The 27,347-nt window shown below is 38.2% G+C and overlaps 1 protein-coding gene and 1 pseudogene across 2 annotated transcripts in view; one reads left to right on the top strand and one right to left on the bottom strand.

Annotated features, from left to right (window-relative positions):
* SH3RF1 (SH3 domain containing ring finger 1) overlaps positions 1 to 27,347 on the bottom strand; it is a 177,574-nt gene that overhangs the window by 45,896 nt on the left and 104,331 nt on the right. For both annotated transcript variants that reach the window (XR_013417380.1, XM_001082524.5), the window contains exons 3-4: positions 16,285 to 16,560; positions 15,356 to 15,451 (exon numbers count right to left, since the gene is read on the bottom strand). Coding sequence is in view for 1 of the 2 variants with exons in the window: in XM_001082524.5 (XP_001082524.3) it covers positions 15,356 to 15,451; positions 16,285 to 16,560 (372 nt within the window). In the remaining variant the exon portion in view is untranslated. The remainder of the gene's footprint in view (positions 1 to 15,355; positions 15,452 to 16,284; positions 16,561 to 27,347) is intronic.
* On the top strand, positions 25,992 to 26,956 carry LOC144341039 (large ribosomal subunit protein eL6 pseudogene; annotated as a pseudogene).

The raw sequence follows: 27,347 nt of genomic DNA on the forward strand, positions 1-27,347 counted from the left end.
CTAGTATGTGTCTTCTGGTGGACATAAGCTCCCATCTAGATATTGGGTACACGTCCAGGAGTAGAACTGCTGGACCGCAGGGTTGGATGCTTAGAAACATTTATGCAGAAGCATGTGTATGCAGGTAGACACACCCTGGAGCAGTATAACAAGCCAACTGGCAAGTAGAAGACCACAGTTCTAGTCCTAGCACAGCCATTACCTAACTTTGGGGCCTTAAGGGAGCCATTTTACCTCTATTGTTCACAGCTTCCTCATCTATAAAGTAAGTTGGAGCAAATGATTTTTAGGTCTCTTTTAGCTCTCCACATGTATAATGCATAATCTCACTTTAAATGGACAAGTTTCATTTTTCCATTTCATTTCTATTCCTCTAAATAGCCTAGCATATTTTTTCTGCATTTGATTTTTATGCGTGGACAGTAATATTTGTTAGCAAGATGTTGTCATACTTTAAAATTACTTGAGATTTCTTCTGAAGCTGCATATATTAGTATTAAAAAACACTGCTCCTTGCTTCCTGTATCGGTTCCAGAGAAAATCATTAAAGGCTATTTGGTAGAGGCATTAAGTAAATCAGGCAGAAACATAAAGCAGCTTTTGCTGTAAGTATAACAACCTTTGGTAACAACAGGAAACCAAGAATCTGATAGCTTTTAATAGAATTTTGATAAAATTCATGTATGAATGTTTGAGCTCAGTAGTGTGAGCTTTCTGTGACATTTATCTAACCATGACCTTTAATGTTAGGAGTGCACTCATCACCTGCAAAATAAATTTGTATCCTAAAATACCTTATTCCAAGCATTTGGTAAGTAGCTTTGATAAGACTTAGGTTGGATATAAGGTAAACTTCAGTATACTGGAGATAAAAGCAGGGACTCTAAAATATTTATTACTCTTAAAATTCTTATGCCTCTTTTTGGAGAAAAGTCTAAAATGTAGAAAGAATGCGTTTTTGAGAGTTATCAGAAGCATAAATAAATATGAGATGATATACTGACAAAAATAATATCAATAATAACAACAAGGCAGGTTAAGAAATATTAAACTTTTTTGTGTATAGTTGCCCTCTTTGCTAGAGAGAATATAGTCTTTTTTTAAAAGGCGGGACTTAAAATTTTTTAAAGAGAAAAAATTTTTTAAGGAGAACTAGTTGAATAGTTACTATTTTATAGGAAGCTTTACAGATGAATCAGTCTGTAGCTTCTGAGCACTACAGGATACAAACAGTAGATCTGAGAAGTAATTATTTTAATTCACAACCCACTACAGCAAGCTTGTCCAACCCACGGTCCTCTACATGTAGCCCAACACAAATTTGTAAACTTTCTTAAAACATTATGAGATTTTTTTGAGGTTTTGTTTTTTCTTTCCTTTTCTTTTCTTTTTTAAAGCTCATCAGCTATCAATAGTGTTAGTGTATTTTATGTGTGGCCCAGGACAATTCTTCTTCTTCCAGTGTGACCCAGGGAAGCCAAAAGATTGGACACCCCTGGTATAGAACATTATGAAGTAAAAAGTAAAAGGCCTCAGCCAGTTCCCCACATCTGTCTCTTCCCAACCTGCTTCCCAGATGGATTTCCATTTAACAATTTAAAACATATCCTTCATTTTCTATGTAGATGTTGTTATACATGTATCTACTTTATTGATTTTTAACACAAATAAAACCAAGCAATCCATTCTATTCTCTAATGAAACAATATTTCATGAACATCTTTGCATATCAATAGGGACAGGTTGATAGCATGGTATTCCATTTTATAGAGATGTTGCCATTTACTATGTCTTGGCAGGCTTGTACAAGCATATCCACAGGGTAAACTCCTAAAAGTGGAATTTGCTAGATCAAAGTGTAAGCTTAAAAATCATTTTTTTGAAGTAACAAGGTGTATATTGTTTTAACTTGCATTTCTATTTATTAATCAGATTAAGCATCTATTTTCTTTTTTTAGGATTTGCTTATTTCCATATTCTATCCATATGGATTGTTAGCATTTTTCTTATGGACTGATATAAACACTTTTTTTTTTTTCTTTTTGAGACAAGGTCTCCCTCTGTCATCCAGGCTGGAGTGCAGTAGCACAATCTCAGCTCAGGGCAACCTCTGCCTCCCGGGTTCAAGCGATTCTCCTGCCTCAGCCTCCTGAGTAGTGGGTATTACAGGCAAGTGCCACCAAGACCCGGTTAATTTTTGTTTTTTTTTTTTTGAGATGGAGTCTCGCTCTGTTGCCCAGGCTGGAGTGCAGTGGCGTGATCTCAGTTCACTGCAAGCTCTGCCTCCCGGGTTCATGCCATTCTTCCGCCTCAGCCTCCTGAGTAGCTGGGACTACAGGTGCCCACCACCACACCTGGCTAATTTTGTTTTTGTATTTTTTTAGTAGAGATGGGGTTTCACCGGGTAAGCCAGGATGATCTCAATCTCCTGACCTCGTGATCCACCTGCCTTGGCCTTCCAAAGTGCTGGGATTACAGGTGTGAGCCACCGTGCCTGGCCTAATTTTTGTATTTTTTTTAGTAGAGAAGGGGTTTCACCATATTGGTCAGGCTGGTCTCGAACTTCTGACCTCAGATGATCCACCTGCCTCGGCCTCCCACAGTGCTGGGATTACAGGCGTGAGCGATTGCGCCTCGCCATAAATAAACTTTCTATATTATGTAAAGTGCTCTTTAACTTATGTGTATATATGTGTGTATATATTTATGTCTATTAAATTAAAAATGTTGTTCTAATTTTTTTTAACTTCATGGGTTTGTTATAGATAAGTTTTTATTTTATGTGTCAAAATTATCCGTTTTTTTCCACTATTGCATCCTGATTTAACATCATGCTTTAAAAACCTTTTAATTCCACAATTGTTTTAAATAAGAAACCTACATTTTTTCCTAGTTTTAAATGTTTCCTTCTTTTCATTCTTTTTACATCTCCGTCTGTGAACCATATGCCCATCTGGTTTTGCATAAAGAATAAGGTCGGGAAAGCACTTAGCACTTTGTTTTTCCACATGACTCAGCAGTTGTCCTATCATCATTTAAATAACAGTCCATCTTTTCCTCTCTGGTTTGAAATGCCATGTTTTAAATGTAGCACTTCAACATTCTACTGCATCACTGAGTCCAATGTTCCTTCCCCAGATAAGTCACTCACTTTGAAGAAAATCAGTGAATGAATGAAATGCTGTGGAATGGAAATTCATGCCCATTTACATCCTCTCGGCAGACATGAAAATATTTTGCCTCACATTAGAGTCCTTTGCAAAATGCTCCATAATGGCAATGAGAAACTGGTATTCCCATTTGTCTCCTATTCTCCCTACAATTTAGGTAACAAGGTTTTTGTTTTTGGATGACCTAAATATAAAAGGAAGCTCAGTCTTCATTTATAATACAAAACTTACCCACAGAAGAGGAGTTACTAAGAGACTGAAGGGATTACTCAAGAGTCTTTTAAAATTGATATGAAAGCCTCCCTCAGGTAACAGCTCCATTAAGGTCTCTGTAAATATTTGTTGAATGAATAAAAACGTTTGTCTCTTAGAACTATCAAGGGAGGGAAGTGCTGCCTCTAGCCCAACACTATGCAACTGAAATATAATATAAGCCACCCTTGGAATTTAGATTTTTTGATAGTCACATTTTAAAAGACAGAAAGAAATAAGTAAAACTCATTTTAATAATATATTTTATTTAGCCCAATATATCTACACTATGATCACTTCAACATGTAATCCATGTAAAAAAGTACTGAGATCGTTACATTCTTTTTCTGTACTATGTCTCTGAAACCCGGTGTGAACAGAGTGCTTCCATCCCACTCAGTTTGGATGAGTCTCGCTGCAAGTTGCTCCACAGCGGCATGTGCACTGGATAGCACAGCTCTAGACTCTCCACAGCTCCTGCACGGAAAGAAGCTGCAACACAGCGTGGCTGTGCTCCCGAGGCTCATTAAGCACAAAGTATTTGCCGAACAGAGAAAAGAAGACTGAAATGACTCCCCTGATCCCCTATGGCCCACATTTCTGAAGCCTCCTGGGTCCTGAAGCAGTGCATTGGTAGCAACTACAAGGGTTACTCATTTAAGCAGTAGGACAGGGAGGAACACGGACTCCTAATACAAGCCTCGCTACATCCTGCCAAGGGAAAAGGATTTTCAGAGTTAACTACCTGGCTCCACTAGGTTAGGAAGGTGAAACATCAGTTACGTAGCTCTTCACTTATTTTCATTATCTTCACTTTTGTTGGCCCTATCTGTTAGAAACAAAATAAACTAGAATTTTCTTGTTCAGTTTCTGATTTTGAAATGTAAGGTATAAAAAGAGGGTGCATGTCATTAAAAGCCTAAAAAGAATTTTAGCTTAGGTAGCTGAAAAAGGGACTGTCAGAGAAAACCACAGGAAAAGCTCTGAACTTCACACCGAAAGGTTTAGGTTAGAGTTAGGTCTTTGTCCTCATTGGTTCAGTAACCTTGGGTGGACCATATAAATTCCACGGTTTTGGTTTCTCTAGCTGTATAAAACGGGAAGGTAACATCAATTTTACAGGTAGAAACGAGCATGGGTTAAAGTGCTCTGTAATATGTGCAGTGCTATATGAACATGAGTTACTCTTACTACTCAGAGTCCCAGCTTGCCATTAACTTGCTTTGTTGCCTTGGGCAAGTCATTTGATCTTGGGTATGCCTCCCATTTCTCATTCGTAACATGAAGCAGGACTTAATGATCTGTAAAATTTTATGCCTAGGTGAAGTACAAATACCTATTCTCAACCCAAACAAAAATATCCCATTCAAAATATTCAATAGGCAAAGACCTCTGTGTTGGGAATAGGGTCCTCAGGTATTCACTGACCAGAATCAAACCTAATGGAGGCTTTTACTCACCCAAATGTTTTTTGAGTGACTATTAAAAGCCAGGCACAGTACTAAATGAGAGAAACAGAGACAACATCTTTTCTGACTCATGATAAAAGAAGACCTAAGAAACAGCACGATGGATTAAGGATAGGAGGCGCAAATTCACGTGTCTGCCTAGTTTGGGCAGTTGAAGTCAATGAATGAAGAAGGCCAGACAGAGACCAACAGAGAATGGCAGGCACACGATAATGAACTATGGTCAACTGGGGAGTGTATGCTTTCTTTCAATGGACAACTGTTTGGCAGGGTCAACTGATTTTTTTTTTTTTTTTCTTTTAAGGAAAGCTGGAAATTAGGCTTATGTAAAACCTCCTGAGTTTACATCTTAACAAGTAATTTTTAAAAACCACTCTAAGTCAAGCATAAAAGTCATGGAGATCATACTAGTTGGTGATCTCTGATTTAGGGAAGAAATAATAGAGAAGAAAATAGTAGGGGTAACAGGAAAAGCAAAAGGCCCTCCGAATTTCAGAATCTACAAGAAAGAAGACCTTGAAAAGTTTCCCAGGCCAACCATCCAACCAATGCCCCAGAAATGAAAAAAGCAAAGAGTTTTGGAGAGATTAAGAATAGTGTACTCAACCCAGCAATTTCACTACTGGGTATATACCCAAAGGTAAAGAAATCGTTTTATTAAAAAGACACCTGTACTTGTATGTTTACTGCAGCACTATTCACAATAGCAAAGTCATGAAATCAACCTGAGTGTCCATCAACGGTCTATTGGATAAAGAAAATGTGGTATATATGCACCACAGGATATTACACAGCCATAAAAAAGAGAGAAATAATGTCTTTTGTAGCATCATGGATGGAGCTGGAGGTCATTATACTAAGTGAAATAACTCAGAAACAGAAAATCAAATACTGCATTTTCCCACTTATAACTGGACATAAAGATGGAAATAATAGACACTGAGGACTCCAAAAGTGGGAGGATGAGAGGGGGGTGACGGTTGAAAATTTACCTATTGGGTACAATGGTCACCATGTGAGTGACAGGTACATTAAAAGCCCAAACCTCACCAATATGCATGTAATGCCAATGTAACAAACCAGCACATGTACTCCCTGAATCTGAATAAAAATACAGATTTTTTAAAATTTTCTTTTTTGAGATCAAGTCTCACTCTGTGGCCCAGGCTGGAGTATAGTGGCGCGATCTCGGCTTGCTGCAGCTCCGCCTCCCAGGTTCAAGCGATTCTCCTGTCTCAGCCTCCTGAGTAGCTGGGATTACAGGCGCGTGTACCACGCCCAGATAATTTTTGTATTTTTAGTAGAGACGGGGTTTCACCATGTTGGTCAGGCTGGTCTCAAACTCCTGACCTTGTGATCTGCCCGCCTCAGCCTCCCAAAGTGCTGGGATTACAGGTGTGAGCCACTGCGCTCGGCCTAAAAAATATATTTTTTGAAAAGAATGGTGGTAGATGTTATTGAGAGGACAAAATGACAAAAACAAGAGCCAAGAAAAGTCAGTTCATAGCAAACAGGAGGAAAATTTCAGAGACTGGAGGGACCAGAGGCTAACACTAACTTCAGGGAGTAAGAAAGCAGAGGCGGAGAGCAGGGATAAGCGATTCTCTTGAGAAGGTTAGCAGAAGTAAGAAGAGGTAGAATCGTAATTTGAGGGGAGCGTAGTCAAGGAATAGGTTTTTAGGGAGAGTAAAAGCTGATCGTTTTCCGGTATTAAAGGATAGCCAGGGGAAAGGGAATAACTGACATGCAAAACAGTAAAGATATAAAAGATGTGACCAAGTTCCTGGAAGACAAAAGGCCTGGGCGGAGAAGACAGCAACCGCAAAGGAAGAAAACACCTTCCCAACGGTGAACAGTGAATGTGCATACAAATTTAAAAGTTCAACCCTGAAAATTAAGTATAAAGTGGTACAAATACCTATTACTTCTGGAGCAACAGATGTACAGTCTATTCATGGTGCTGGGGAGAGAGACCAATGGATAATTTTTAAATTGGTCTTAGTTCACTTCACTATGTTTACTGGATCTGACAATACATGCAGTTTTATATATATATGCTTCTTTCTATTACATATTTGTTCACTGAATGCACACCATAAATCAGAAATGTCTGTTAGCCAAAAGTATCATTCCAATGACAAATTTTATTTTCTACAACCTGATTACCAGATGTAGGGATACTATAAAAGAAATACACATGTATCTCAGGAGGTTATGAACATGGAATTGTCATTAATTCTAAGTGAAAATTTGTCAATGTGAAATGACACACTGACAGAAATTCCACAGTGATGTGTAATCAGTTAATAAATCAGTGAACAAGTATTTCCCCTGTCCTGGATACTTAAAGCACGTGTGGATGTTCATGGGGGGCAGGGTGGGGGAATGGTGATCGCCAAGAGAGAATCTGGGACAGAAAAAGAATACTGTATCAAGGATATTGACCATCAGGACTTCGCACATTCATTTGAGATCTTCCTTCTTCTTAAAATATAGAGGAATTTTTGCCCCACAAATATGTGAAGCCTAATAGGTACATTATCACTAAACTTTATTATAAAAAGCAAGGTTGTTTTATAACACTTAGGAAAAATACTTTCCTAAAACATTCCATTTCATTCTAGAGAAGCCTGTTCCCATTGATGTAATAAAGATGCTCCTGTTCAAGCCATTTGATATGCCACACATGCACACACATGCTGGACCAGTATAGAATATTCGTTCAGTCTTTTTTACATGATATAAGACATGACTTAACACTTGATTAATTAAAACAAACCTATTCTGCTTATTAAAGCTTTAGTTACTAGAAAAATTTAGCTTGTATATAACAATAATAAAATATTTAAATGATAAAATAATAAAAAGTTGAAAAGACATTAAAATATCATGGTTTTAATTAGTTTGTGATTTTTCTCATAAAAAAAAGGGAACCTCAGATATTTAAAATTGTTGAGTAGTGACTCATTTCTGAAAATTAACCTTTTAGGTAGGAGAAAATGAAATGTTTCATAATTTGTTCTGAAACATTAAAATGCCCTATACACTTTTTAAGTAAAGCTAGATAATAATAGTGATTCTGCCCAACCATTAGGAATGCTAGTTATTGAATGTGCTCTGAGACTAGGGCAGGGCAGAGGTCTAGGGAAGCACTGAACTGCAGAGTGGAGGCCACGATTCCCTTCTCAATTCCTGGCTCTGTGTCCCCCTGAGCAAGACATTTGTCTACAAAATGGTAAAAATAATTAAATTACAGGTTAGCTACTAGAGTGTTTATTAGACAGTCATAAAAACTGATGTTTAGTAGTACTACAATTATATGGAGAGAGGCAAAATCATGTGTGTAATATCATTAAAGCATAAGGAAAAAGAATGGAAGGATATTTACCAAAATTAAACATGATGAGACTCAGGATTATTCATTTCCTTTCCAAACTTTCTGGAATATGATTATATTGTAGAAATAAAATCATTAAAAATATCCTTTACATAAGATATGGCTCTCAAGAAACACAGGAAAATAATAAATCATCAACAAACCAAATTATACACTTAGCATGTTCCAGGCAAGTAAGAATGGTACAAACGGGGTACTGTAGAAGTTCAAAGCAAGGAGAGGGTTCTTTTTTTTTGGTTCCGTTTCATAGAATTTCTTTTGTTGCATATGTAAATTAGGAAAGAAAGACTTCGTGAGAAATGATAGTATTTATTTGGACCTTGAAGGTGAACTTTCCATACAGACAAAGAAATATCCCTGATGAGCTGCAAAGAGAGCAATTCCAGGGTATGTTTCCCAGGAATGATCAGTAAACTTAGCTAGGGCCCTGGTACATGTAGCAAAATAGGGCCAGGTTAAAGAACTTGGCGATTCTTTAGGGAGTCACTGTGGACCTTAGATGCCATGTGGTGATTAGCCTAGGCCTCTGATTAAGGCTGTTCAGGAAATCTGCATTTTTATGTTCTGTGAAACTACCTAGAGTACTGGAAACTGTCCATTCATGAAGTGAGAACTCCATAAACATTAACCGATCTTTAAAATCTCAGCTCTCTCAATGTTTTCCTGATGGAAAACAAAAAGAAACTCTTAAATTAGAAAGAAGTCTCTGAATAATAGATGGTGCATAAACTACCCTAAATCCTTACCTAACCTAAACAACTCCTTTTTAGATTAAGTCTTTAGCCATATTTATTAAACAGCTGTTCCTGGAGCTCAGAGGGGACCTGCCTTTGCCTTTAGAACTTCAGGAGCCAGTGCTCATTTTTCCTCTTCCTTCTATCGTTGTGGCAGAAGGAAAAGTAATAATTACTTGTATCAAGTGGATAGCATTCAGAAGATACGAAAACCTACACCATGGGACACAGTCTACGGTGCTTAAAAAAAAAAAGCTACTCAAAGGCAGATCCAATGTATTCAGTCAGTCAGAATTACAGATGAAAGTATGGTGCTAAGCAACAGAGTAATTCTTCCTCACTGACTTCTCAACGATGTCTTCAAATTTCACTTACAAAAATTTATTTATTTCAGGTTTGAAAGGGAAATTTGGATGCTAAGCAACATAGTAATTCCCTCTTCCCAACTTCCCCATAATCTCCCTAAATTTCTTTTATAAACATTAACTTTTTAATTTTAAAGGAAAATAATACATCTAAAGGAAAAAAAATATCCAAAAGTATAAATGATGCTATCTTTTTATATAGTTCAATCAACTCTTTGATTATTAGATCAAAGGCTAATAATGTGCCCTTCTGCTATCATTATTCTCAAGAGGAAAGGCTTTTAGTTAAAAAATAAAGTTAGCATTGTTATTCTTAGCTCCTCCAGGGGTCACCTTGGCAACTTCAAACTACGTACCTAAACTTCCACTTCTTATTCTTTGGAACACAGACATTATCTTCCAATTCTCTCACACCCTAGAAGAGGAAGCTAGCACCCCCACCTTTAATGCCACTTGTGCTCCCTGAGCCCTACACATTTGACTTCCCATTGTTGAGGCTGACAACACACTCTATCCATAGCCAGAGAAATGTCTCCCATGATTTGTCTACGGTTGATTCTAGAAGTTGAATATAACTAATACTCCAAATTGTACACTTTAAATATGTGTAGTTTATTGTATGTAACTTATGTCAATAAACTTATTTTAAAAATGAGGATCCTTGACAATAAGGCTATCCTACCTCAGCTCAAAGTAAGCCAAAGGAGAAACTGAAAATAGGTGAAAATTCATCTCAGAAAGAATCAGGGAGTCTTTTTTTCTTAACATTTTATTTTTTTAATTGACAAAATTGTATATATTTATCATGCATAAGATGATGTTTTAAAATATGCATACATTGTGGAATGCCTAAATTGAGCTGATTAACATATGTATTACCTCACATAGGTATCATTTTTTGTGGTGAGAACACTTAAAAATCCACTCTCAGCATTTTTCAAGAATACAATAATATACTGTTATTAACTATAGTCACCCTATAGACCTCTTGAACTTACTCCTCCTACATACCTAAAATTTTATATCCTTTGACCTACCCTACCCCCAGGGGGGTCTCTTCTACAAAGCTGGCCCTCCACATGCATCTTAGGGCCCCACCTCCGAGGAATGGAGGACCAACTGCAGTACGCCATTATATGTAAGTGACTTAAGCATCCGCAGATTTGGAAACCATAAGGAATCCTGAAACCAACCCCCTGTGGATACTGAGCGACAACAGTATTTAAGAAATAAATAACCAGTAGAGATTACAAAATCTAATCCATACAGTATCGCTACCATTAATTTGGGAAAATTCTAAACTAGGTACGACCAAATAGCCTAGTTTAAAAAAACAACAAACAAACAAACAAACAAAACAAGATAAAAGCTTGCATTAAGGTCACACAGACCAGCTGGTTCTGAAGAATGTAACTTCCTGACATAACACCAAGATAAACCAATGATAAGATATACGCATAGGCAGTGAATGATGGGAGAATTAGCTGAACAATGTAGAAGGAGGCAAAATCTCCAAACATGTTTGTTTTGGGTTTAGAACCTTTCATTATAAAAGTTCATAGGTTGCTCATTCATTCAACCAGTATTTATTGAAAGCCTACTACGGGCAGGCGCTGTGCAAAGACCCTGGGGAACTAGCCCTTAGGAGTTTGAATTCTAATGGGGAAATGGAGGGTGAGGAGTCAGCTAGTAACCACCTCAACAAATAACTGGAAATATAGAGAGAAAAAAGTGTTAATAATTTCTAGGGATAATAATAACAAATGGTGATAATAATCACAGCCATCACTGACAGTGCTCTTGCTGGTACCAGGCACTATTCTTAAGTATCACTGGAACTTATTATTTTACAAATGAAGAGCCAGGCCCAAAGTCACTCAGATAATTAGTAGTAGAGTCAAGACTTGAATCCTGGCCATCTGGCTCCAGAGTCCAAGCTTTCTCCCACTATGGCACCAGTATGTGTTTGGGGTAAAGTAAGTAAAGAGGAGGCACTCCCCTAGATGATGTGAGAGAAAGTGTCAGAAGAAGTGACAGCTGACACGAGATCTAAACCAATAAGAAATGCAGTCCTTGTTTCTGGCAGTAACTACCGAGTAAGAACAGTTGTCTATGAGGCCACTCCAACTTCAGGACTTCCGCACATTATCTTTCATCATCTATAGCAGAAGAGCAAGTTGCTAAATAACTTTTTTGGTGTTGAAAAACTGAGTGGGTGATATTTCAAACAAATGAGTAGGAATCAAAATAAAAATAAAATGAGAAACTTAATAAAAATTTATAGTTCACTATAAGCCTACAATACACAATTATGTTTGGGAAGCATCCAAAATTCCATATTCAGCACTTATTTCATTCAAATATTTTGCTTGCTAAGAATCATATCATCCGAACTTGAATGAATGAGTCAGCTCTGAATTAATGGGGTTAAAAATCTTTCCTTCTATTTTATAGAAAACCAGTGTTTTTGAACAAAGAAAGAAGTAGATTAAAAATTTTTATTTTTAAAACTGTACTCAGTCCTTAAAAAATACACCCTTTTATACACATCCTGGCATGGTGTCTTCAAGAACTGCTTTTAACCTTTACTATTTTCCAGCTTACACAAGAGAAGAAAGGGCCTGTCTAAATTAAATAGAACCCATAACCTCTAAGGCTCCACCAAATAGAGGTCTGAAAGAATCTCCAGAGGGGAAGGGTGAATGTGATCAAAGCAAGAGAACCCTTGCCCTTATCTTAAGAGCTCAACAAGGACTCCAAGGCATGGAATACAGGGCCATTTATATAGCCATTCTTTCCCCACTCACTTCTCCCAACCAGACTCTCCTCCATTCAAGCCTTGAAGAATTCTGTGTTCTACTTTAATAAGCAAAGTGTTTTTGCATTATTAAAAAATTTGGCCAGGCATGGTGGCTCATGCCCATAATATCAGCACTTTGGGAGACAGTGGCAGGAGGATCATATAAGGTCAGGAGTTCGAGACCAGTCTGACCAACATGGTGAAACCCCGTCTCTACTAAAAATACAAAATTAGCCGGGCATGGTGGCGCATGCCTATAATTCCAGCTACTTGGGAGGCTGAGGCAGGAGAACTGCCTGAACCCGGAAGGCACAGGTTGCAGTGAGCCAAGATCGTGCCATTGCACTCCAGCCTGGGCAACAAGAGCACAACTCTGTCTCAAAAAAAAAAAAAAAAAAAAAAAAAAAAGTAGATTTGTTTCCAAGCCACTATACACCAACCGCTATTTTATCACCTTATTCCAGTGCACGTGGAGATCACAGTCCATAGTTACAGGACGTTGAGAAAGAAAAGGAGAGTTGAGGACAGGAAGGGAGGGCAAACTATTCCAGTAGCATTTCTCACCACCTCAATCCTCTCTTTACCCACCTCCAGTGCTCAGCTCCTTAGAGTTTACCTTCCCTCCTAATTCCACAGCTCCACATCTAAACCTCTGACCCAGAGATTCTACTCCAGGCCCACAATCCTACCCCAAGGCCCATCCCGTGCAGACTTTCTGCCACAGGCGAGTTCTCTGGGCATATCCATTACCTAAGTCGGCCAGCAGGAGTCAAGGGGGAGTTTCAGCTTCTCTCATTACACATGGTAGTTAGGTTCTTTTGTTTGATTATTACCATGCTCTGGTACCCTCTGCGTGATCTGAGCTCCAAACCATGCTCTGGTACCCTCTGCGTGATCTGAGCTCCAAACCACTATGCATAAGACATAGTGGTGTCAGACCCTTGGAGATACATCATCTCATTCAATCTTCTCAAAACTTCTGGGAGATAGGAGTTTTTGGCAGGACTGTACAAAAAAAGCAAAATACCTAACACTGATGGAGACTTAAAAGTCTATTTGTAAGATATAAGAGAATTATTTACCAATTTTTGTGATGCAGCCTGTTTTTATACTGGGATTGTCTGGCCCCTGAAGTGGGGCAAATATGAATAGGTTTACAGAGCTAGAGAAAGACCATTACTTAAGAAAAAGCCCCAGTTTTTTATTCCTATAGTTTGCTTTACCACAGCTAAGAATGCCCTGTAAGACAATCGACATTATTGAAATAGTTGAATTTCAGTAGGTTGCGATTGAAATCTGCCTCCACTTTATTCCCCTAAGGGCTACACCAGGTGTCACTAATCCCTAGATGCTCTGCTCCCTACCAGGAAGTTCAATCTGATGGCTTGACATCAAAGAAATGTTCATAGGCTCCTAAAGATAGATAACTTGTTTGCCACATCTCAAACGGCAAGATTCTGGTTCAAGTGAAGAAAATGCTCATTTGAAAGAAAAGAAGCAGAAGAATGAAAATACTTTCCACTTGGGCAGAAGTTTATCTTTCCAACTTAAGTCAGAGTAAATAATCCTAATGAGTCAAGTGACTTGAAGTGACTCTGGATTTGCCATGGGTGGATCTTTTATGCCTATCTGCACAATTCTATACTCGCCCAATAACAAAAATATAGTAATCCCTTTTCATGTATCACAAACCAAGTATCAGCATGTAATATTGATAATAGCTAACAAGTAAAGACAGGTTTTTATTATTAATCCTGTGCTTACCCATGCTCTTCAGTGTAACTATTCAAATACTTGGAAGTGCTTGTAGTTTTCCATGATCCATAGTTAGAATATATTCATAATGTACAGGAAGGACTGCCTGTGAGTTAAGGGTTGTTTGGTTTTTTTCTGTTACTTGCTTTCAAAGGAGGAAAAAATATTTCAATAAACAGGAACATCTGAAGGGTATGGATAAAATTCAAGACTCATACATGGTTTGAATTACTTTCCCATGGCTATACGGTAGTCAAATTGATTTTTTATGAAAACGTTGGCAATCTCACTCTCTGTGGAGGAAACTGAGTGCTGGCTACAATGATACAGCTTGTCATTTTAGTTTTCATGCCAAAACAAATGCCTCAGATAAAAAGATTGCAAAATAAGTGACAGTGGTTTTTCATTTTTACATGCTTAAGATACGTGCTTTGATATTTTAAACAACCGGATTACTTTCAATTCCCCAAACAATCTTGTGCTCTCTCTTACTTTTTGGCTTTTGCACATGCTGGTCTCCCTGTCTGGATGTTCTGCCATAAAATATACCTTTTCCATTTCTCTTGGTTAACCCCTATTTATCCATCACACAGATATCTACTAAGACCTTACTTCTTACCAGAAGCCTTCCATGGACTCAACTAACCTTGAATGGTTTGTCTGGGCCATGCTATATTCTTTGAAAATGCCTTCGATTTTATTTTCAGCAAGAAATTCTTATTCCCAAGGGACATTTAGTTTATGATATATGATATAATGAAAGTTTACTATGAATTGTAACTCCTTTGTTTATGTTCTGCTTGTATTATTCTTAAAGTAATACAATTATGTGACTACACATACTCTCTAAAAAGACTTTACTATGTCAAGCTTGGCTACAAGCTTTCCAAGCAAAGCTGATTTAAAAAGGGAAAGGGGGCTAAGTAGTTGCTGGGATGGGATGGAGGAAGATTCATTGACTTATTTAACAAATGTTTACTGAAGCCCGACTTTGCAAATCACTATTCTGGTTCTGCTGATGCTGCAAGTAACCAAAGAAGTAAGTAAAAAATAAACAAATACACTTCTCTCCATCTTACTCAAGAACTTTATCAGCTTTCTACTCCCACCAAAGCCAGCAAATGGAATAAACAGGAAATAGTGTAGGTGACTGACAATAAGCATACAGTGACATTTAACAAGACATAGGAATGCTTTTAGCAGGGAGAAAAAGTAAAGAGTTTCAAGTATCTCACTGTCTTCAATAATTGCTGGATAGGATGGAGGAATTCTTCCTGATCTGTCCAGTGATCTGTAACAGGGCACTCCTGGTGCTTTTTGTTGCGAGGACTTCTTAATACTCAAATTGCATAAGTAAGATTTATTTAGTAAGCTGAATATTAACACAGTTCAAGTTTCTACAGATTAACTTACCTCAACATATGAAATTGGAAATATTCCTATTTTGTCTGCCAGCATTCCTTCAGCCCAGTTTTCATCCACTCTTCGGATCACAGTCAGAACATCATCCTGAAGAAACAGCAAATCATTAATCTACCTGATCATTAAGCTGTACCATTAAGCTTATCATTTAATTTTCCTTTTCAATAAAGAGACTCATGTTTTAAAGAGTACAAGAATAAAAATGCTATGACATATCTTTAGTACGTGGATTAAATGTTTTAATGAATTAAATGGTAGCTACCAGCCCACCTGGTGTCCTTTCCAACTGTTATAAAGCTATCAACTCCTATGCAAGGGAGCTGGCCACTAACTTTGTTAAGATCTACAAATTGCAACCTCAAATGATACCTACCCTAGCCTCCTGAGTTTCTGTTTTAGATTGATTCTCAGATGTTTCTCATTTTCTGAAAATAAACCAAATGCCTACTCAAATGTACATCCTACCGCTTTTCTCCATAAAAATCATAATATTCTGCTTAAAACTCCAAACCATTTTATCAATTCGGCAGATATATTCCTGTATGCTTTTAGGCAAAGAAATTTACATATAAAATATGAAAGTAATGACATTTCATTTTGTTATTCATAATTCAGTACTTTAAAATCCCTGAGTGGTGCATACACCCTTTAAAGTGGCTTAGAAATAAATTCAGACTCTAAATATGAAAATGATACCACATAGAGCATCAACCAAAATAATCTTTCATATAAGAAGTCTGTGCATAAAATTACCTTCCTTGTGACTTAAAGACTGCTTCTAGGCATTTTCAGAAGCATGGTGAGATAGTTCACACAAAACTATTGTATTTTTTTACAAAAGGCAACACAAGCCATATTTCTATGTATCTGGGTACAGAGGTAGAGCTGGCAAACAGAAAACAAGTGCATTCTACCTTTACCTTTGCAAATGGAAGGCAATCTTTGTCTGCTTCCTTGTCTTTCACTTCAAAGTCATAAAGTGCTTTGCACTGAGGTGGGGGCTGAGGTAATGGTTTAATAATCTGCACAAAGTTGGTGGGGAAAAAGCCATGGATTCCATTGACTTCCCCATGGTACCAATTTTCATCCACTTGTCTTCGTAAAATGATGATGTCACCTTTGCTGAATTTAAGGTCTCCAGGCTCTTTTCCTTCGTAGTTGTATAATGCTTTGGCACATGGTAACTGAGGTATACCCTTTAAAAAAAAAGAGGGATGAATTTTTATAAAATAACGGTCCTAAAATGTCTCTGAAAATATAGCTGCATTGCTATTGTTTTAAAGTCAAGGTCAAATCCACACTGTACCCCTTGAAGAACATCTCATACAAAAACAACATATATGTGTTATCAATAAACAGAAAACACAAAACAATTATCCATAGTGACATAAGAACAGTACAATACCCATGCACCAGCCATGATTTAGGCTTCTATTCTTAAGTTTAACTTAGTGGGCGTTTTGCCTTGTTTCTTCGAGGTTATCAGTATATGAAAGCATGACTGCCAGGTCTGCCTCTCAAGAACTCATAAAAAACAAGCTTAACTTCCTACATTAACTACTTTATTCATCAGGATAAATGATAAACACTGAAGGGAAAAATTTCAACCAAATTTATTAATTTACTAACTGCTTTTAAGCTTGGTTGATAAAAATCAGAGTTTGGCTTTTGGGCAAATCTCTTCCTGATATTGCTTTTAATGTGGGCAGCAGGTCTTACTCTTTCATAAGCTCAACGAGTATTTAATGAGGGTCTACTCTGTGCATGAGTCTGGATACAGCAGTGAGTGAGTCAGTCACAGTCCCTGCCCTCCCAAAGTTTATAATCTGTAAGTGTATAGACCTGTGGTCTTTTACAGTCTAAAATCATTCAACTTTGCTCTTTCCTGGAAGAGAGCACATTGTTAGGCTGATAAGCTAAGAGATGAGGAATTTAATGTTCCTGCATGGTATTACTGTTTTAAATGACAAGTTTAAAATCGTGTGCATAACCACCAGTGCAATTTAGTCATCAACTGATTAATATGATACTTTTCAATGGCATTGGGGGTGCCCAATCTTGAGCATCAGTTGTCACTTTAAGATCTTTGACCTCTCTGGGCGCTGCTGCCTATCATTGATTCAGGAGATAAGTGGCAAATCCAACATGTCTATAGTAATTCCCTGAACAAGATTACAGGGCTCCTGCTTTTGGAGTCTCTATTTATTCACTCATCCAGAAAACATTTATCAAGCTTTTACTTTTTTTTTTTTAGACAGAGTCTCGCTCTGTCGCCCAGGCTGGAGTGCAGTGGTACAATCTTGGCTCACTGCAACCTCCGCCTCTGGCGTTCGCGTGATTTTAATGCCTCAGGCTTCCAAGTAGCTGGGATTGGAGGCATGCACCACCACACCTGGCTCATTTTTGCATTTTTAGTAGAGATGGGGTCTTACCATGTCGGCCAGGCTGGTCTCAAACTCCTGACCTCAAATGATCCACCCACCTCAGCCTTCCAAAGTGCTGGGATTACAGGCATAAGCCATTGCACCCGACCCAAGCTTTTACTTTTTAACAGGCAATGTGCTAGTGCTGACGACTTAAAGAAGAAAAAGACGGTTCTTTTCTTAAAAGATGTTAGTAATAACTATAATAATACAGTGTAATAAAGGTAATGATAAAGATATGCACACCATTTATGGGGACAAAGAACATAGGTCTCTGGTGTTTGGTGAGTAGGAAAATGAAACACTTCCTGGAGGAAGTGACACATGAGCCAAGACTTAAAGGATGCACAGGAATTAGTTGTCAAGGTTGGAGTGAATGAATGAAAGAGAAAAGTGAGGGCATACCAGGCAGAGGGGACAGCACCAGCAAAGACCTGGAGGTAAGAAGTCATACGTGCAGAGGGACTGGGGAGTATAAAGAATGCAGTATTCCTGGATAAGAATTATGGAATGTAAAGGAGAGGTAGGCAGAGGCCAGTTTATGGAGGGTCTTGTAAAACATATGAAAGAGTTTTGATTGCTACATTCCTCTGGCAATGATAAGTCACTCACGTGTTTAATGCACAAACAGACTTAAGTCCCATGTGCCGGACAGATCAGTCTGGCAGTAGTGTGGAAAATGAACATGAAGTGGGCAGGCAGGCAGGCAGCTATGTGCAAAGCACAGGCCTCAACTAGTTGAATATTTTTTAAGTTTAATGTTTCCAATGAAGTAGAGCAATATAGTTAGCATTACTTACATCATTGTCTGCCCCCCAACCTGTAAAAAGTGGATCAAAGTTTTATACCCTTGATGGCAACAGAACTTCATAACACAGTTTTCAAAAATTAGTTTGGTTTCTACTTAGAGACTTAGAGTCTGGACTACCTATAAGCCAAATTGCTTTTGCTAAACATTTATTTAGGAATATTAATTATTGCTCTCAAAATGCTATTGGCAATCATCTTGCCTTGGCTTGTCCATGCGATGTTGTAGTTGGTTAGTTAGAACTTCCCTGAGAGGCCAATGTCCTGAGAAGACGGGCTGAGCCTTCCAGGAGTAATGACACCCTCCTGTGACCTCTGACTTTCAGACTCTGTCTTAAGATCTGGCCTCTAATGGCGTCACTCCTGTTACCCTGCCTTGACCTACTCTTGTAAGCAATTCTGCTGTGCCCAGAAAGGAAATGCCCACCAGGAACTCTGGTCATTCACAACGCTGTGTACTTTGGTCACATTACATTAGTGTCCAACTCTGGGGAAAGAAGGATTCTAATTTTTCTCTACCCTCATAGATGCCTCATTATATTCTCCACTATATTATGTATTTCTTCAAGGCTAGTTATCACAGCTCAACAATATTTCCAAAAATAGGTTTGAGGAAATAATAGTAAAACACAGCAATCGAGAGACAGAGAGAGAGATAGAGAGAGAGAAAGAGAGAGAACTGGCAAGTACTGTATTAAAACTCTTGTACAATAGCTAAAAAGACTCTAATCAGGCAGTATAGGGTACTGGCTGGAAGCACAAACTCCAGAGCCAGATTGCAGGGTGTGAATCCCACTTACTAGCTGTGTGATTTGGGGCAGGTTAACTCTCTGTGCCTCTTTCTTCATTTGGGTTGTTATGAGGATTTAGCGAATTCATGTATATAAGCCACACCTTAAATGACCCAGTAGGCAGTACGTGCTACACGTGTGAACCATCATCATTGTCATCATCGTCATTACCCAGTATAAAAAGCCTCTTTACCAGTGAAATGGGGCACCTGACAATGTATTTGTCTCTCCACAGCTGGATGCTTTCCCTTTCAGATGAATTCACATAGCAATTACATTTTTAATACATATTCACTATATAACAATGCAACGAATGTTCCTCCTAGGAAGTGTTCAGGATTTTGAAATGTGCATTTCTGAAGCACACATTTGTTTTCTGAGTAGAATCCATTCATCTTCTGGTTGAACAGAAGAAATTACAAATTCACTGACATGCACCGTTTAATAGGGGATGGCATTTTAGATGTGGCTGTAGTTCATCTTGACAGGGCTAATGTAAGGCATTGGAAGCCTGCATGAATTAATTGAAAATCCCATTACAAACTCAGTGACAAATAACTCTATTCACCATTATGGCCTGTTTTTTTCCCCACCTCAATTAGCTCTGTTTGGCCCACTCTGTCCAAATCCATGCCAGCCAAACTCATGCACCAAGATACAGATTTAGCACTCTTAGAAACCATTCTGAACTGCTCCTTGAAGAGATCTGTAAAATTCCAAACGACCTGCAATATGGTTCTTTTGTGATATGCTGATGTGGGAACTGAAAGAATTTATTTCTTTACAGATCACTTCCACACACCAGTGGCCTAATGGACTTATTAACTTTTCCACAAAACAAATCTATTACTTGTTCCCAAAATCATCAAGTATTCTAATAGACCAGTGGCAAGGAGAAAGCTTACTATGATAACATTATGGTTAGCCTAGGGTTACATTTCCATGATGCAACTTAAAATTCATTAATTCATCCCCACTTGCTAAATCTTGACTGCTAAAATTGTTTCAATGATCAGTAACCACAAAGACTCATAAAGCTTATGACAATCTAACCCATCAACAAACATTTGTGCATCTGGCTGTGTTTTTCTATGGTATTCTTTTTCAATTAAATTCTATGAGGCTAGAAAGCCAGTTTGGGTCAAGTTTCTGAAAAGAAGGCTTCCCACATTAAATAAAATGAATTCTACTCTGATTTTAAATCAAGCAAAGTTCAGTGATCTTTGAAAGACTTATTCCCACACAGACTGCAGATGATTAAGGATAAACGGTTAAACGATTTGGAAAAGCAATAAAAGAGCACATTTTCCTTTTGCAACATCTGAAAGATAAAGCCAAAACAATTGGTTTGATAGCCTAGGACTACTCTGTGGATAAAATATGTCCAGAGCCCATGGAGGCACTGCCCTCTTATTCATCTCCTTCGAAAGGTCTGAGAGTCATGTCATCACTGGGCCCTCTGCCCTCCAAGCCTTCTGCAGGCTTTCCAAACTGCTGCTTTTCTTCTGTATCCTCTCATCAGGCCAAGGCCCCCAAGGATCCACAGAGCTTACATTTCACTTGGAGACTTTCACTTGGCTACACATGAAAGGGAGGTTTAAAAGGAAAGAAAGCCAAAGAGAAACCGACTCTGCAGTCTAACCTTGGGTTTGCGGCTGTCATTCACACTGCCAGCTTTATCAAAAAGCTTGGCAATTTAGACAGGCAAACTGTTACAATACTTCTGCATCTAAAAATACATTTCAATAAACATCTACTATATTGTTCATTAAAAAAAATAACTATGATAGTGGGCCAGCTTTACATTTCAAATAATTTTTGTTTCCAAATCATACATACAGGTTGTCTTTTACGATATTAAAATCCTCATGTGATCTGCATATAAATATTTTTGATTAAATGCTTTAGACTTCCATTTCCATACCATCAGCTTTATTCCAATATATCTAGCAAAATGCTACTTTGATGATCTGAGATTCTAACAGGTAAATAAAACATTCACTGCCAATTTATTTTATAGACTCTAAATGCCAATACCCAGATGTACATGCAAGACAGCCTCTCTAAATTCAAATTCCTTCATGCATTTCTTACTGCTCCATAAAGTAAAAGAGATTCAATGACCTACTAAAAAGAAAATCTAGAAGATATTCTTGTAGTGGGAACAGCTATAAAATGTGTATAATTTAATAACTCAGTTATATCTAAATTGGCATCAACTCTGGCTGATTTTAACTTGACTTTCAGAAACTTTCCAGAAAGAACTGAGGCACAAAGAAATCACAGTAGTAGAAAGTACCACACAGAGAAAGTACAAAAATGGGTGGTAGAAATAATTTTTAAAAAGTGTCTTTTGGGCCAGGCACGGTAGCCTCACACCTGTAATCCCAGCACTTTGGGAGGCTGAGGCCGGCGGATCACTTGAGTCTAGGGAGTTCAAGACCAGCCTGGATGACATGGCAAAACTCATCTCTATAAAAAGTACAAAAATTAGCATAGTGGTGGTGCGCCTATAGTCCCAGCTACTTGGGAGGCTGAGGCAGGAGGTAGAGGTTGCAGTGAGCCAAGATGGTGCTGCTGCACTCCAGCCTGGGCAACAGAGTGAGACTCCATCCCAGAAAAAAAAAGTTAAAAAAAAAAAAAGAATGTCTTTCATATAACAAAAAACATGCTGGTTTTTCCCTACAAAGTAAAATATCTGTCAAGATATAATAACAGTATTTCATGAAAATATTAATTCTTTAACAGTTAATAACTCCTAAGTATTGTTCTCAAGATATCTACGTCAGACAATCACTCAAATATGATTTGGCCATCACTTGAAATATTTCAACTTCAATGACGGCCAAGACGAATATTATAAGTTTTATTCTTCCCAAGTAACATCAGAAGGGTCTGAGAATCCCATAATTCAACAATCGTCCATCTTTCATTTGTTCTTTCCTTTAACATTTATTTCTGGAAAGCACTGTGCTGGGGAATTTTTATCTGACAATCATTTTCTTAATCTTCTACCTCCTACCTACCCCAAATTCACCACATAAAATTTTCTAGTCATACTAACTTTAATCAAATCTACCAGCACTTTGAGGATAGCAGTTGCAAATAAACAGAAATGAAGACAAAACGTGTTTCTTCATTCACATGTATTCCTTTTGCCCTTATTCTACTATCCCAGTGTCCCCTTTTCTTGCATACTCATTTTCTTTAGCTTTCTCCAGAAGTAGACTCTGCAGCCAGCCAGCCTCCCTCCTTATTCCAGACCTGGTTCCAGTTCCATACTAGCTCAAGAATGTGGGCTGACCAAGGCCAGCCTTTGGGCTTTTTTAGTGCTTGGTGGCTCCCCAGCACACACTCTGTGCTGTCTGCTGCCCTGCTCATGCTCAGCTGTGGGCTCCACACCCTCCATCCTCTCCTTAGTCAGTTCCTGCAATCCAATCCACCAACCCTAATGGAGTGTCTCACTCAGCTCTTGACCAAACAGCAATCAGCCAATTATAGTTTCCAGCAGTCTTGCTGTTTTGGGAGGGGGGGCATTAATTGTTTCGGGGGCAAGGTAGAGGGAGAGAAAAAGAAAAAAACTAGAGATAAAGGAGAGTAGATAAAGCAGCTTTCTTACCAATTTCCCTGGGCTGCACTCTCATCATTAACTAATCATTTGCATAATGAACTTAGCTGAAGTCAAGAGTATATTCAAACACCCAGAAAAAAAAAAAATGAAGAACAGAGTTTTCCAAACTTAAAAATGAAAAAATGCTATTAGACTCTTCATTAAATGTTTTTTTCTAGAAACTAAAATATAGAGAACAAACTGAAATCCCTTTGTCCCACCTCCTGGATTTTCCTCTCCTACAAGTACAGGAGAACCTGAGGGGGCACTCAGGAGCATGTTTAAAAGACAGTGTTGCAGGAAAAGTGGGCTAAGGGGCATTGCTTAGTAAATACCTATATTTAGGAGGCAGAAAAAAGAGAGAAAAAAGAGGTAGGTAGGATGAAAACCAGCAAACTATAACCACAGTAACAAGGATAATTCCTGAAACACGGTTTTGTCCACATCACCTATGTCTTTACAATCTGAGATAGTTCCCAATTACCTCTTAAATCACATTAATGGTCTACATCATGAGTTTATGGCCCTCCATTTGGATTGTCCATTCCACCTCATATTTTCCACCCTCAGCAACCAATCCAGTCTGCTGTCATCACCTCCAACTTCATACATGCCATCTCTCCTCCACCAATATTCATCGAGAATAGTCCATTTCTCCCTCCACCTCCCTACCTTGTATATGCATCATGCACCTGACAATTATGCTGCATTTCTTTCATTTGGATTTTTATGTCTGCCTAGGATGACTGCTTTTGTTGTTTGGAATCAGGTGTAAATAAGGCCAAGATCAATGATCTGATTCTTGCGTGGGTCAAAAGGACAGTCTCTATTTCCCAGATGTGAAAGTCACTACTTGTCCATCAGGATCCAGCCCAGGCATTGCCTTCTTGGGGAAGCTTCTCCCAAACTTCCCCTACCCAAGTTTGGAGAAGGTGCTGCTCTTTTTATGTACACCTAGAGTGCCTTATGAATACTGTTATCACAGCCCTTATCTCACTCAGTTTACAACCTATTTCTTCCGGCTAGACTGTAACCTCCTGGAGACCTGGGACTACGTGTTATGCATCTTTGTATCATGAGTACCTACCTCAGTGTCTGTGAAAAATTCTTGAATAAATAAATGAAAGAACAAAAGTTATCTCCAGTGGACTGAGTGGTAAGGTGTGGACAGGAAAGTGGAAAAAGAACACATCTAAAGGAAAAGCAACTAAAAAGATGATTCTACTGACAGGCTCAACAGCTTTACACAAATTGCAAAATATATACAAACACGTATTTATGTGTCTCTGGGAACTCCTCATGAATGGTAGACTGCTAATCCATCTTTTTGAAACTATCCTCCCAAGTATACAGTAGGTGGTGGGCACTTGATTCTGAGACATGGGAGGTACAGAAATACTGAAAGACACATTTTTATTACCATTTCCTAGGCTGCTGGGAAACCTGGGGCACGCTAAAGTGTTACAGAAAAACCTGAGGAAATGTGAGCAAGCACTGCGAATTGGTATTAACTTCACTGTGTTCTAGACACTAGAACTAAAACATAGTCCATTCTGGAAATGGGTAGTTGAGTGTCTTATACTAAACAAATGGCTGGCATTTGAAAAATGTGAAACCAATTATGTAGCAAACTATGGCAAATAAATATTTTCCTTATAAACTCATTTGGCGGTTATGAGGAAATAGTCATGCAGTTGATATAGCATTTCTCTCGGATGGCCTTAAAAAGGGAGTACCCAACTGACAGATACATCATTAAAGAAAACAAATTTTATGAATTTCTCCAAGGGAAAATAGCTATTGAGAATGCAGTCACTAAAGTAAAATGCAAGAAGTTCGTGTCACTCATTGCCCTGAATATTTGTTTTCTGTTTCATCACATGTTTAATAATTACAATAGTATTTTGCAGAGAGCAGGAATATTTATTGGGAAAATTCCTTGTGGTAACTTGAGTTACCATCTTGAGGACTCATCACAGGATGAGGACTATTTCCTGGGAAAAGGTCAAGTTTCTACCTATTTGAAAAACAGATTCCTGGCAAAGAATCTGCCCTTCTCTTGCAACTGCCCTGCCCTAGGCCTCCAACCTCACCCTGGGGCGTAGGACTAAACAAGGAGGAATGACCATGTACCAGGAATTCTGCTTGCATCTTATCTAATCCTTACAGAAATCCCGGAAGGTAGGGAGATTCAGAAATACAAAGGGAGAGGAGTGTGTGAGAACATGTTTTAGTGTTAAAGAGGCTGGATAACAGCCACATGCAGAGGCTCATGCCTGCAAATCCAGCACTTTGGGAGGCTGAGGCAGGCAGATCACTTGAAGCCAGGAGTTCACAACCAGTCTGGGTGAGCTGGTGAAACCCCATCTCTTAAAAAACAAAAAACAAACAAACAAAAAAAACTAGCCAGGCATGGTGGCACATGCCTGTAGTCCAATATTGTGCCACTGCACTCCAGCCAAGTTGACAGAGCGAGACTCTGTCTCAGAGAAAAAAAAGAGGGGGAGTCAGGTAAGGCCTCAGTGAAATTCAATTGCCTGTTTTTAGTTTTGTCCAGTGTTTACATTAATATCTTGGAGAGAAGATGCTCATATAATTTAAACATAAGGTTAAATGTAAAAGATAGTCCATAGTTTCAGAATTAAAGCAATATTGAAACAGACCTACACACATATGAACAACTAGACAAAAGCATCAAGGCAATTCAACTGAGGAAAATAAAGTCTTTTCAAAAGATTATTTTGGAACAACTAGGATCCCCTAAGTTATAGAGGGAGATGAATCTTGATCCCCTACCTCACACCATATACAAAAATTAATTTAAGATGAATCCCAGACTCAAATATAAAAGCTAAAACTGTAAGTTTTATAGGGGAAAACAATAAATTATCTTAGTGATGTGTAGGGAGGGAAAAAAAAGCCTAAATTAACCATAAGCTGACAAATTTGACTATATCAAAATTGAAAAATTAGGTTAAACAACAAAAGACACGTGAGGAAAATAAAAATGTAAACCACAGATTGGGGGGGAAAAATATATATATATAAAACAAAGGACTCAAATTCAGAATTAAAATGACTCCTACTAACCAACAAACAATTTGGTATAAAAACAGGCAAAAGCTCTTTCCCATCTTGCCAGATAGCGGTGAAAAAGTTGAGAAGCTGGATACTAAAGAGAAGAAACCCGAAGCCAAAAAGGCTGATGCTGGTAGTAAGGTGAAAAGGGGTAACTTCAAGGCTAAAATCCCCAAGAAGGGGAAGTCCCACTGTGGCCAAAATCCTATCCTTATTAGAGGAACTGGCAGATATTCCCCATCTGCTATGTATTCCAGAAGTGCCTTGTACAAGAGGAAGTACTCATCCACTAAATGTAAGGTTGAAAAGAAAAAGAAGGAGAAAGTTCTTGCAACTGTTACAAAACCAGTTGGTTGTGAGAAGAATGGTGGTAACCTGGGTGGTTAAACTTCGCAAAATGCCTAGATATTATCCTCACTAAAGATGTGTCTCAAAAGCTGCTGAGCCACAGCAAAAACCCTTCAATCACCACGCGAGAAACTGTGAGCCAGCATCACCCCAGGAACCATTCTGATCATCCTCACTGGGTGCCACAGAGGCAAGAGGATGGTTTTCCTGGAGCAGCTGACTACTAGCTGGTTACTTGTGACTAGACCTCTGGTCCTCAATCGAGTTTCTCTAGAAGAACATACCAGAAATTTGTCATTGCCATCTCAACCAAAATTGATATTAGTAATGTAAAAATCCCAAAACATCTTACTGATCCTTACTTCAAGAAGAGGCAGCTGCAGAAGCCCAGATACCAAGAAGGTGAGATCTTCGACATGGAAAAAGAGAAATGAGCAGTGCAAGGCTGATCAGAAAGCTGTGGACTCATAAATCTTAACAAAAATCAAAGCCATTCCTCAGCTCCAGGGCTACCTGTAATCTGTGTTTGCCCTGACAAACAAAATTTATCCTCACAAAGTGGTGCTCTAAATTTCTTAAGAACCTAATTAAGTAACTGATAACATTAAAAAATAAAAACAGGCAAAAGATGTGAATACACATCTTGAAAAGAAGATGTTTGTATAGCCATGGAAGGTTACTCAACACCATCAGGCAACTGCAAAATAAAACCACAATGATATATTATAATGCATTCTTTAGAATGATTAAAATTTAAAGACTGACAACAGAAAATTTTCTAAAAAATGTGGAGCAACTAGAATTTACATAGATTGCTAGTGGGGGGGTCTAATACTGTTTGAAAAATTCTTATAAAGTTATATGTACATTTACTCTTCAATCTACCCCTCTTAGATATTAACCCAAGATAAACAAAAATATACATC

The sequence above is a fragment of the Macaca mulatta genome, chromosome 5 (assembly GCF_049350105.2).
Source record: "Macaca mulatta isolate MMU2019108-1 chromosome 5, T2T-MMU8v2.0, whole genome shotgun sequence".
Lineage (NCBI taxonomy): Eukaryota > Metazoa > Chordata > Mammalia > Primates > Cercopithecidae > Macaca > Macaca mulatta.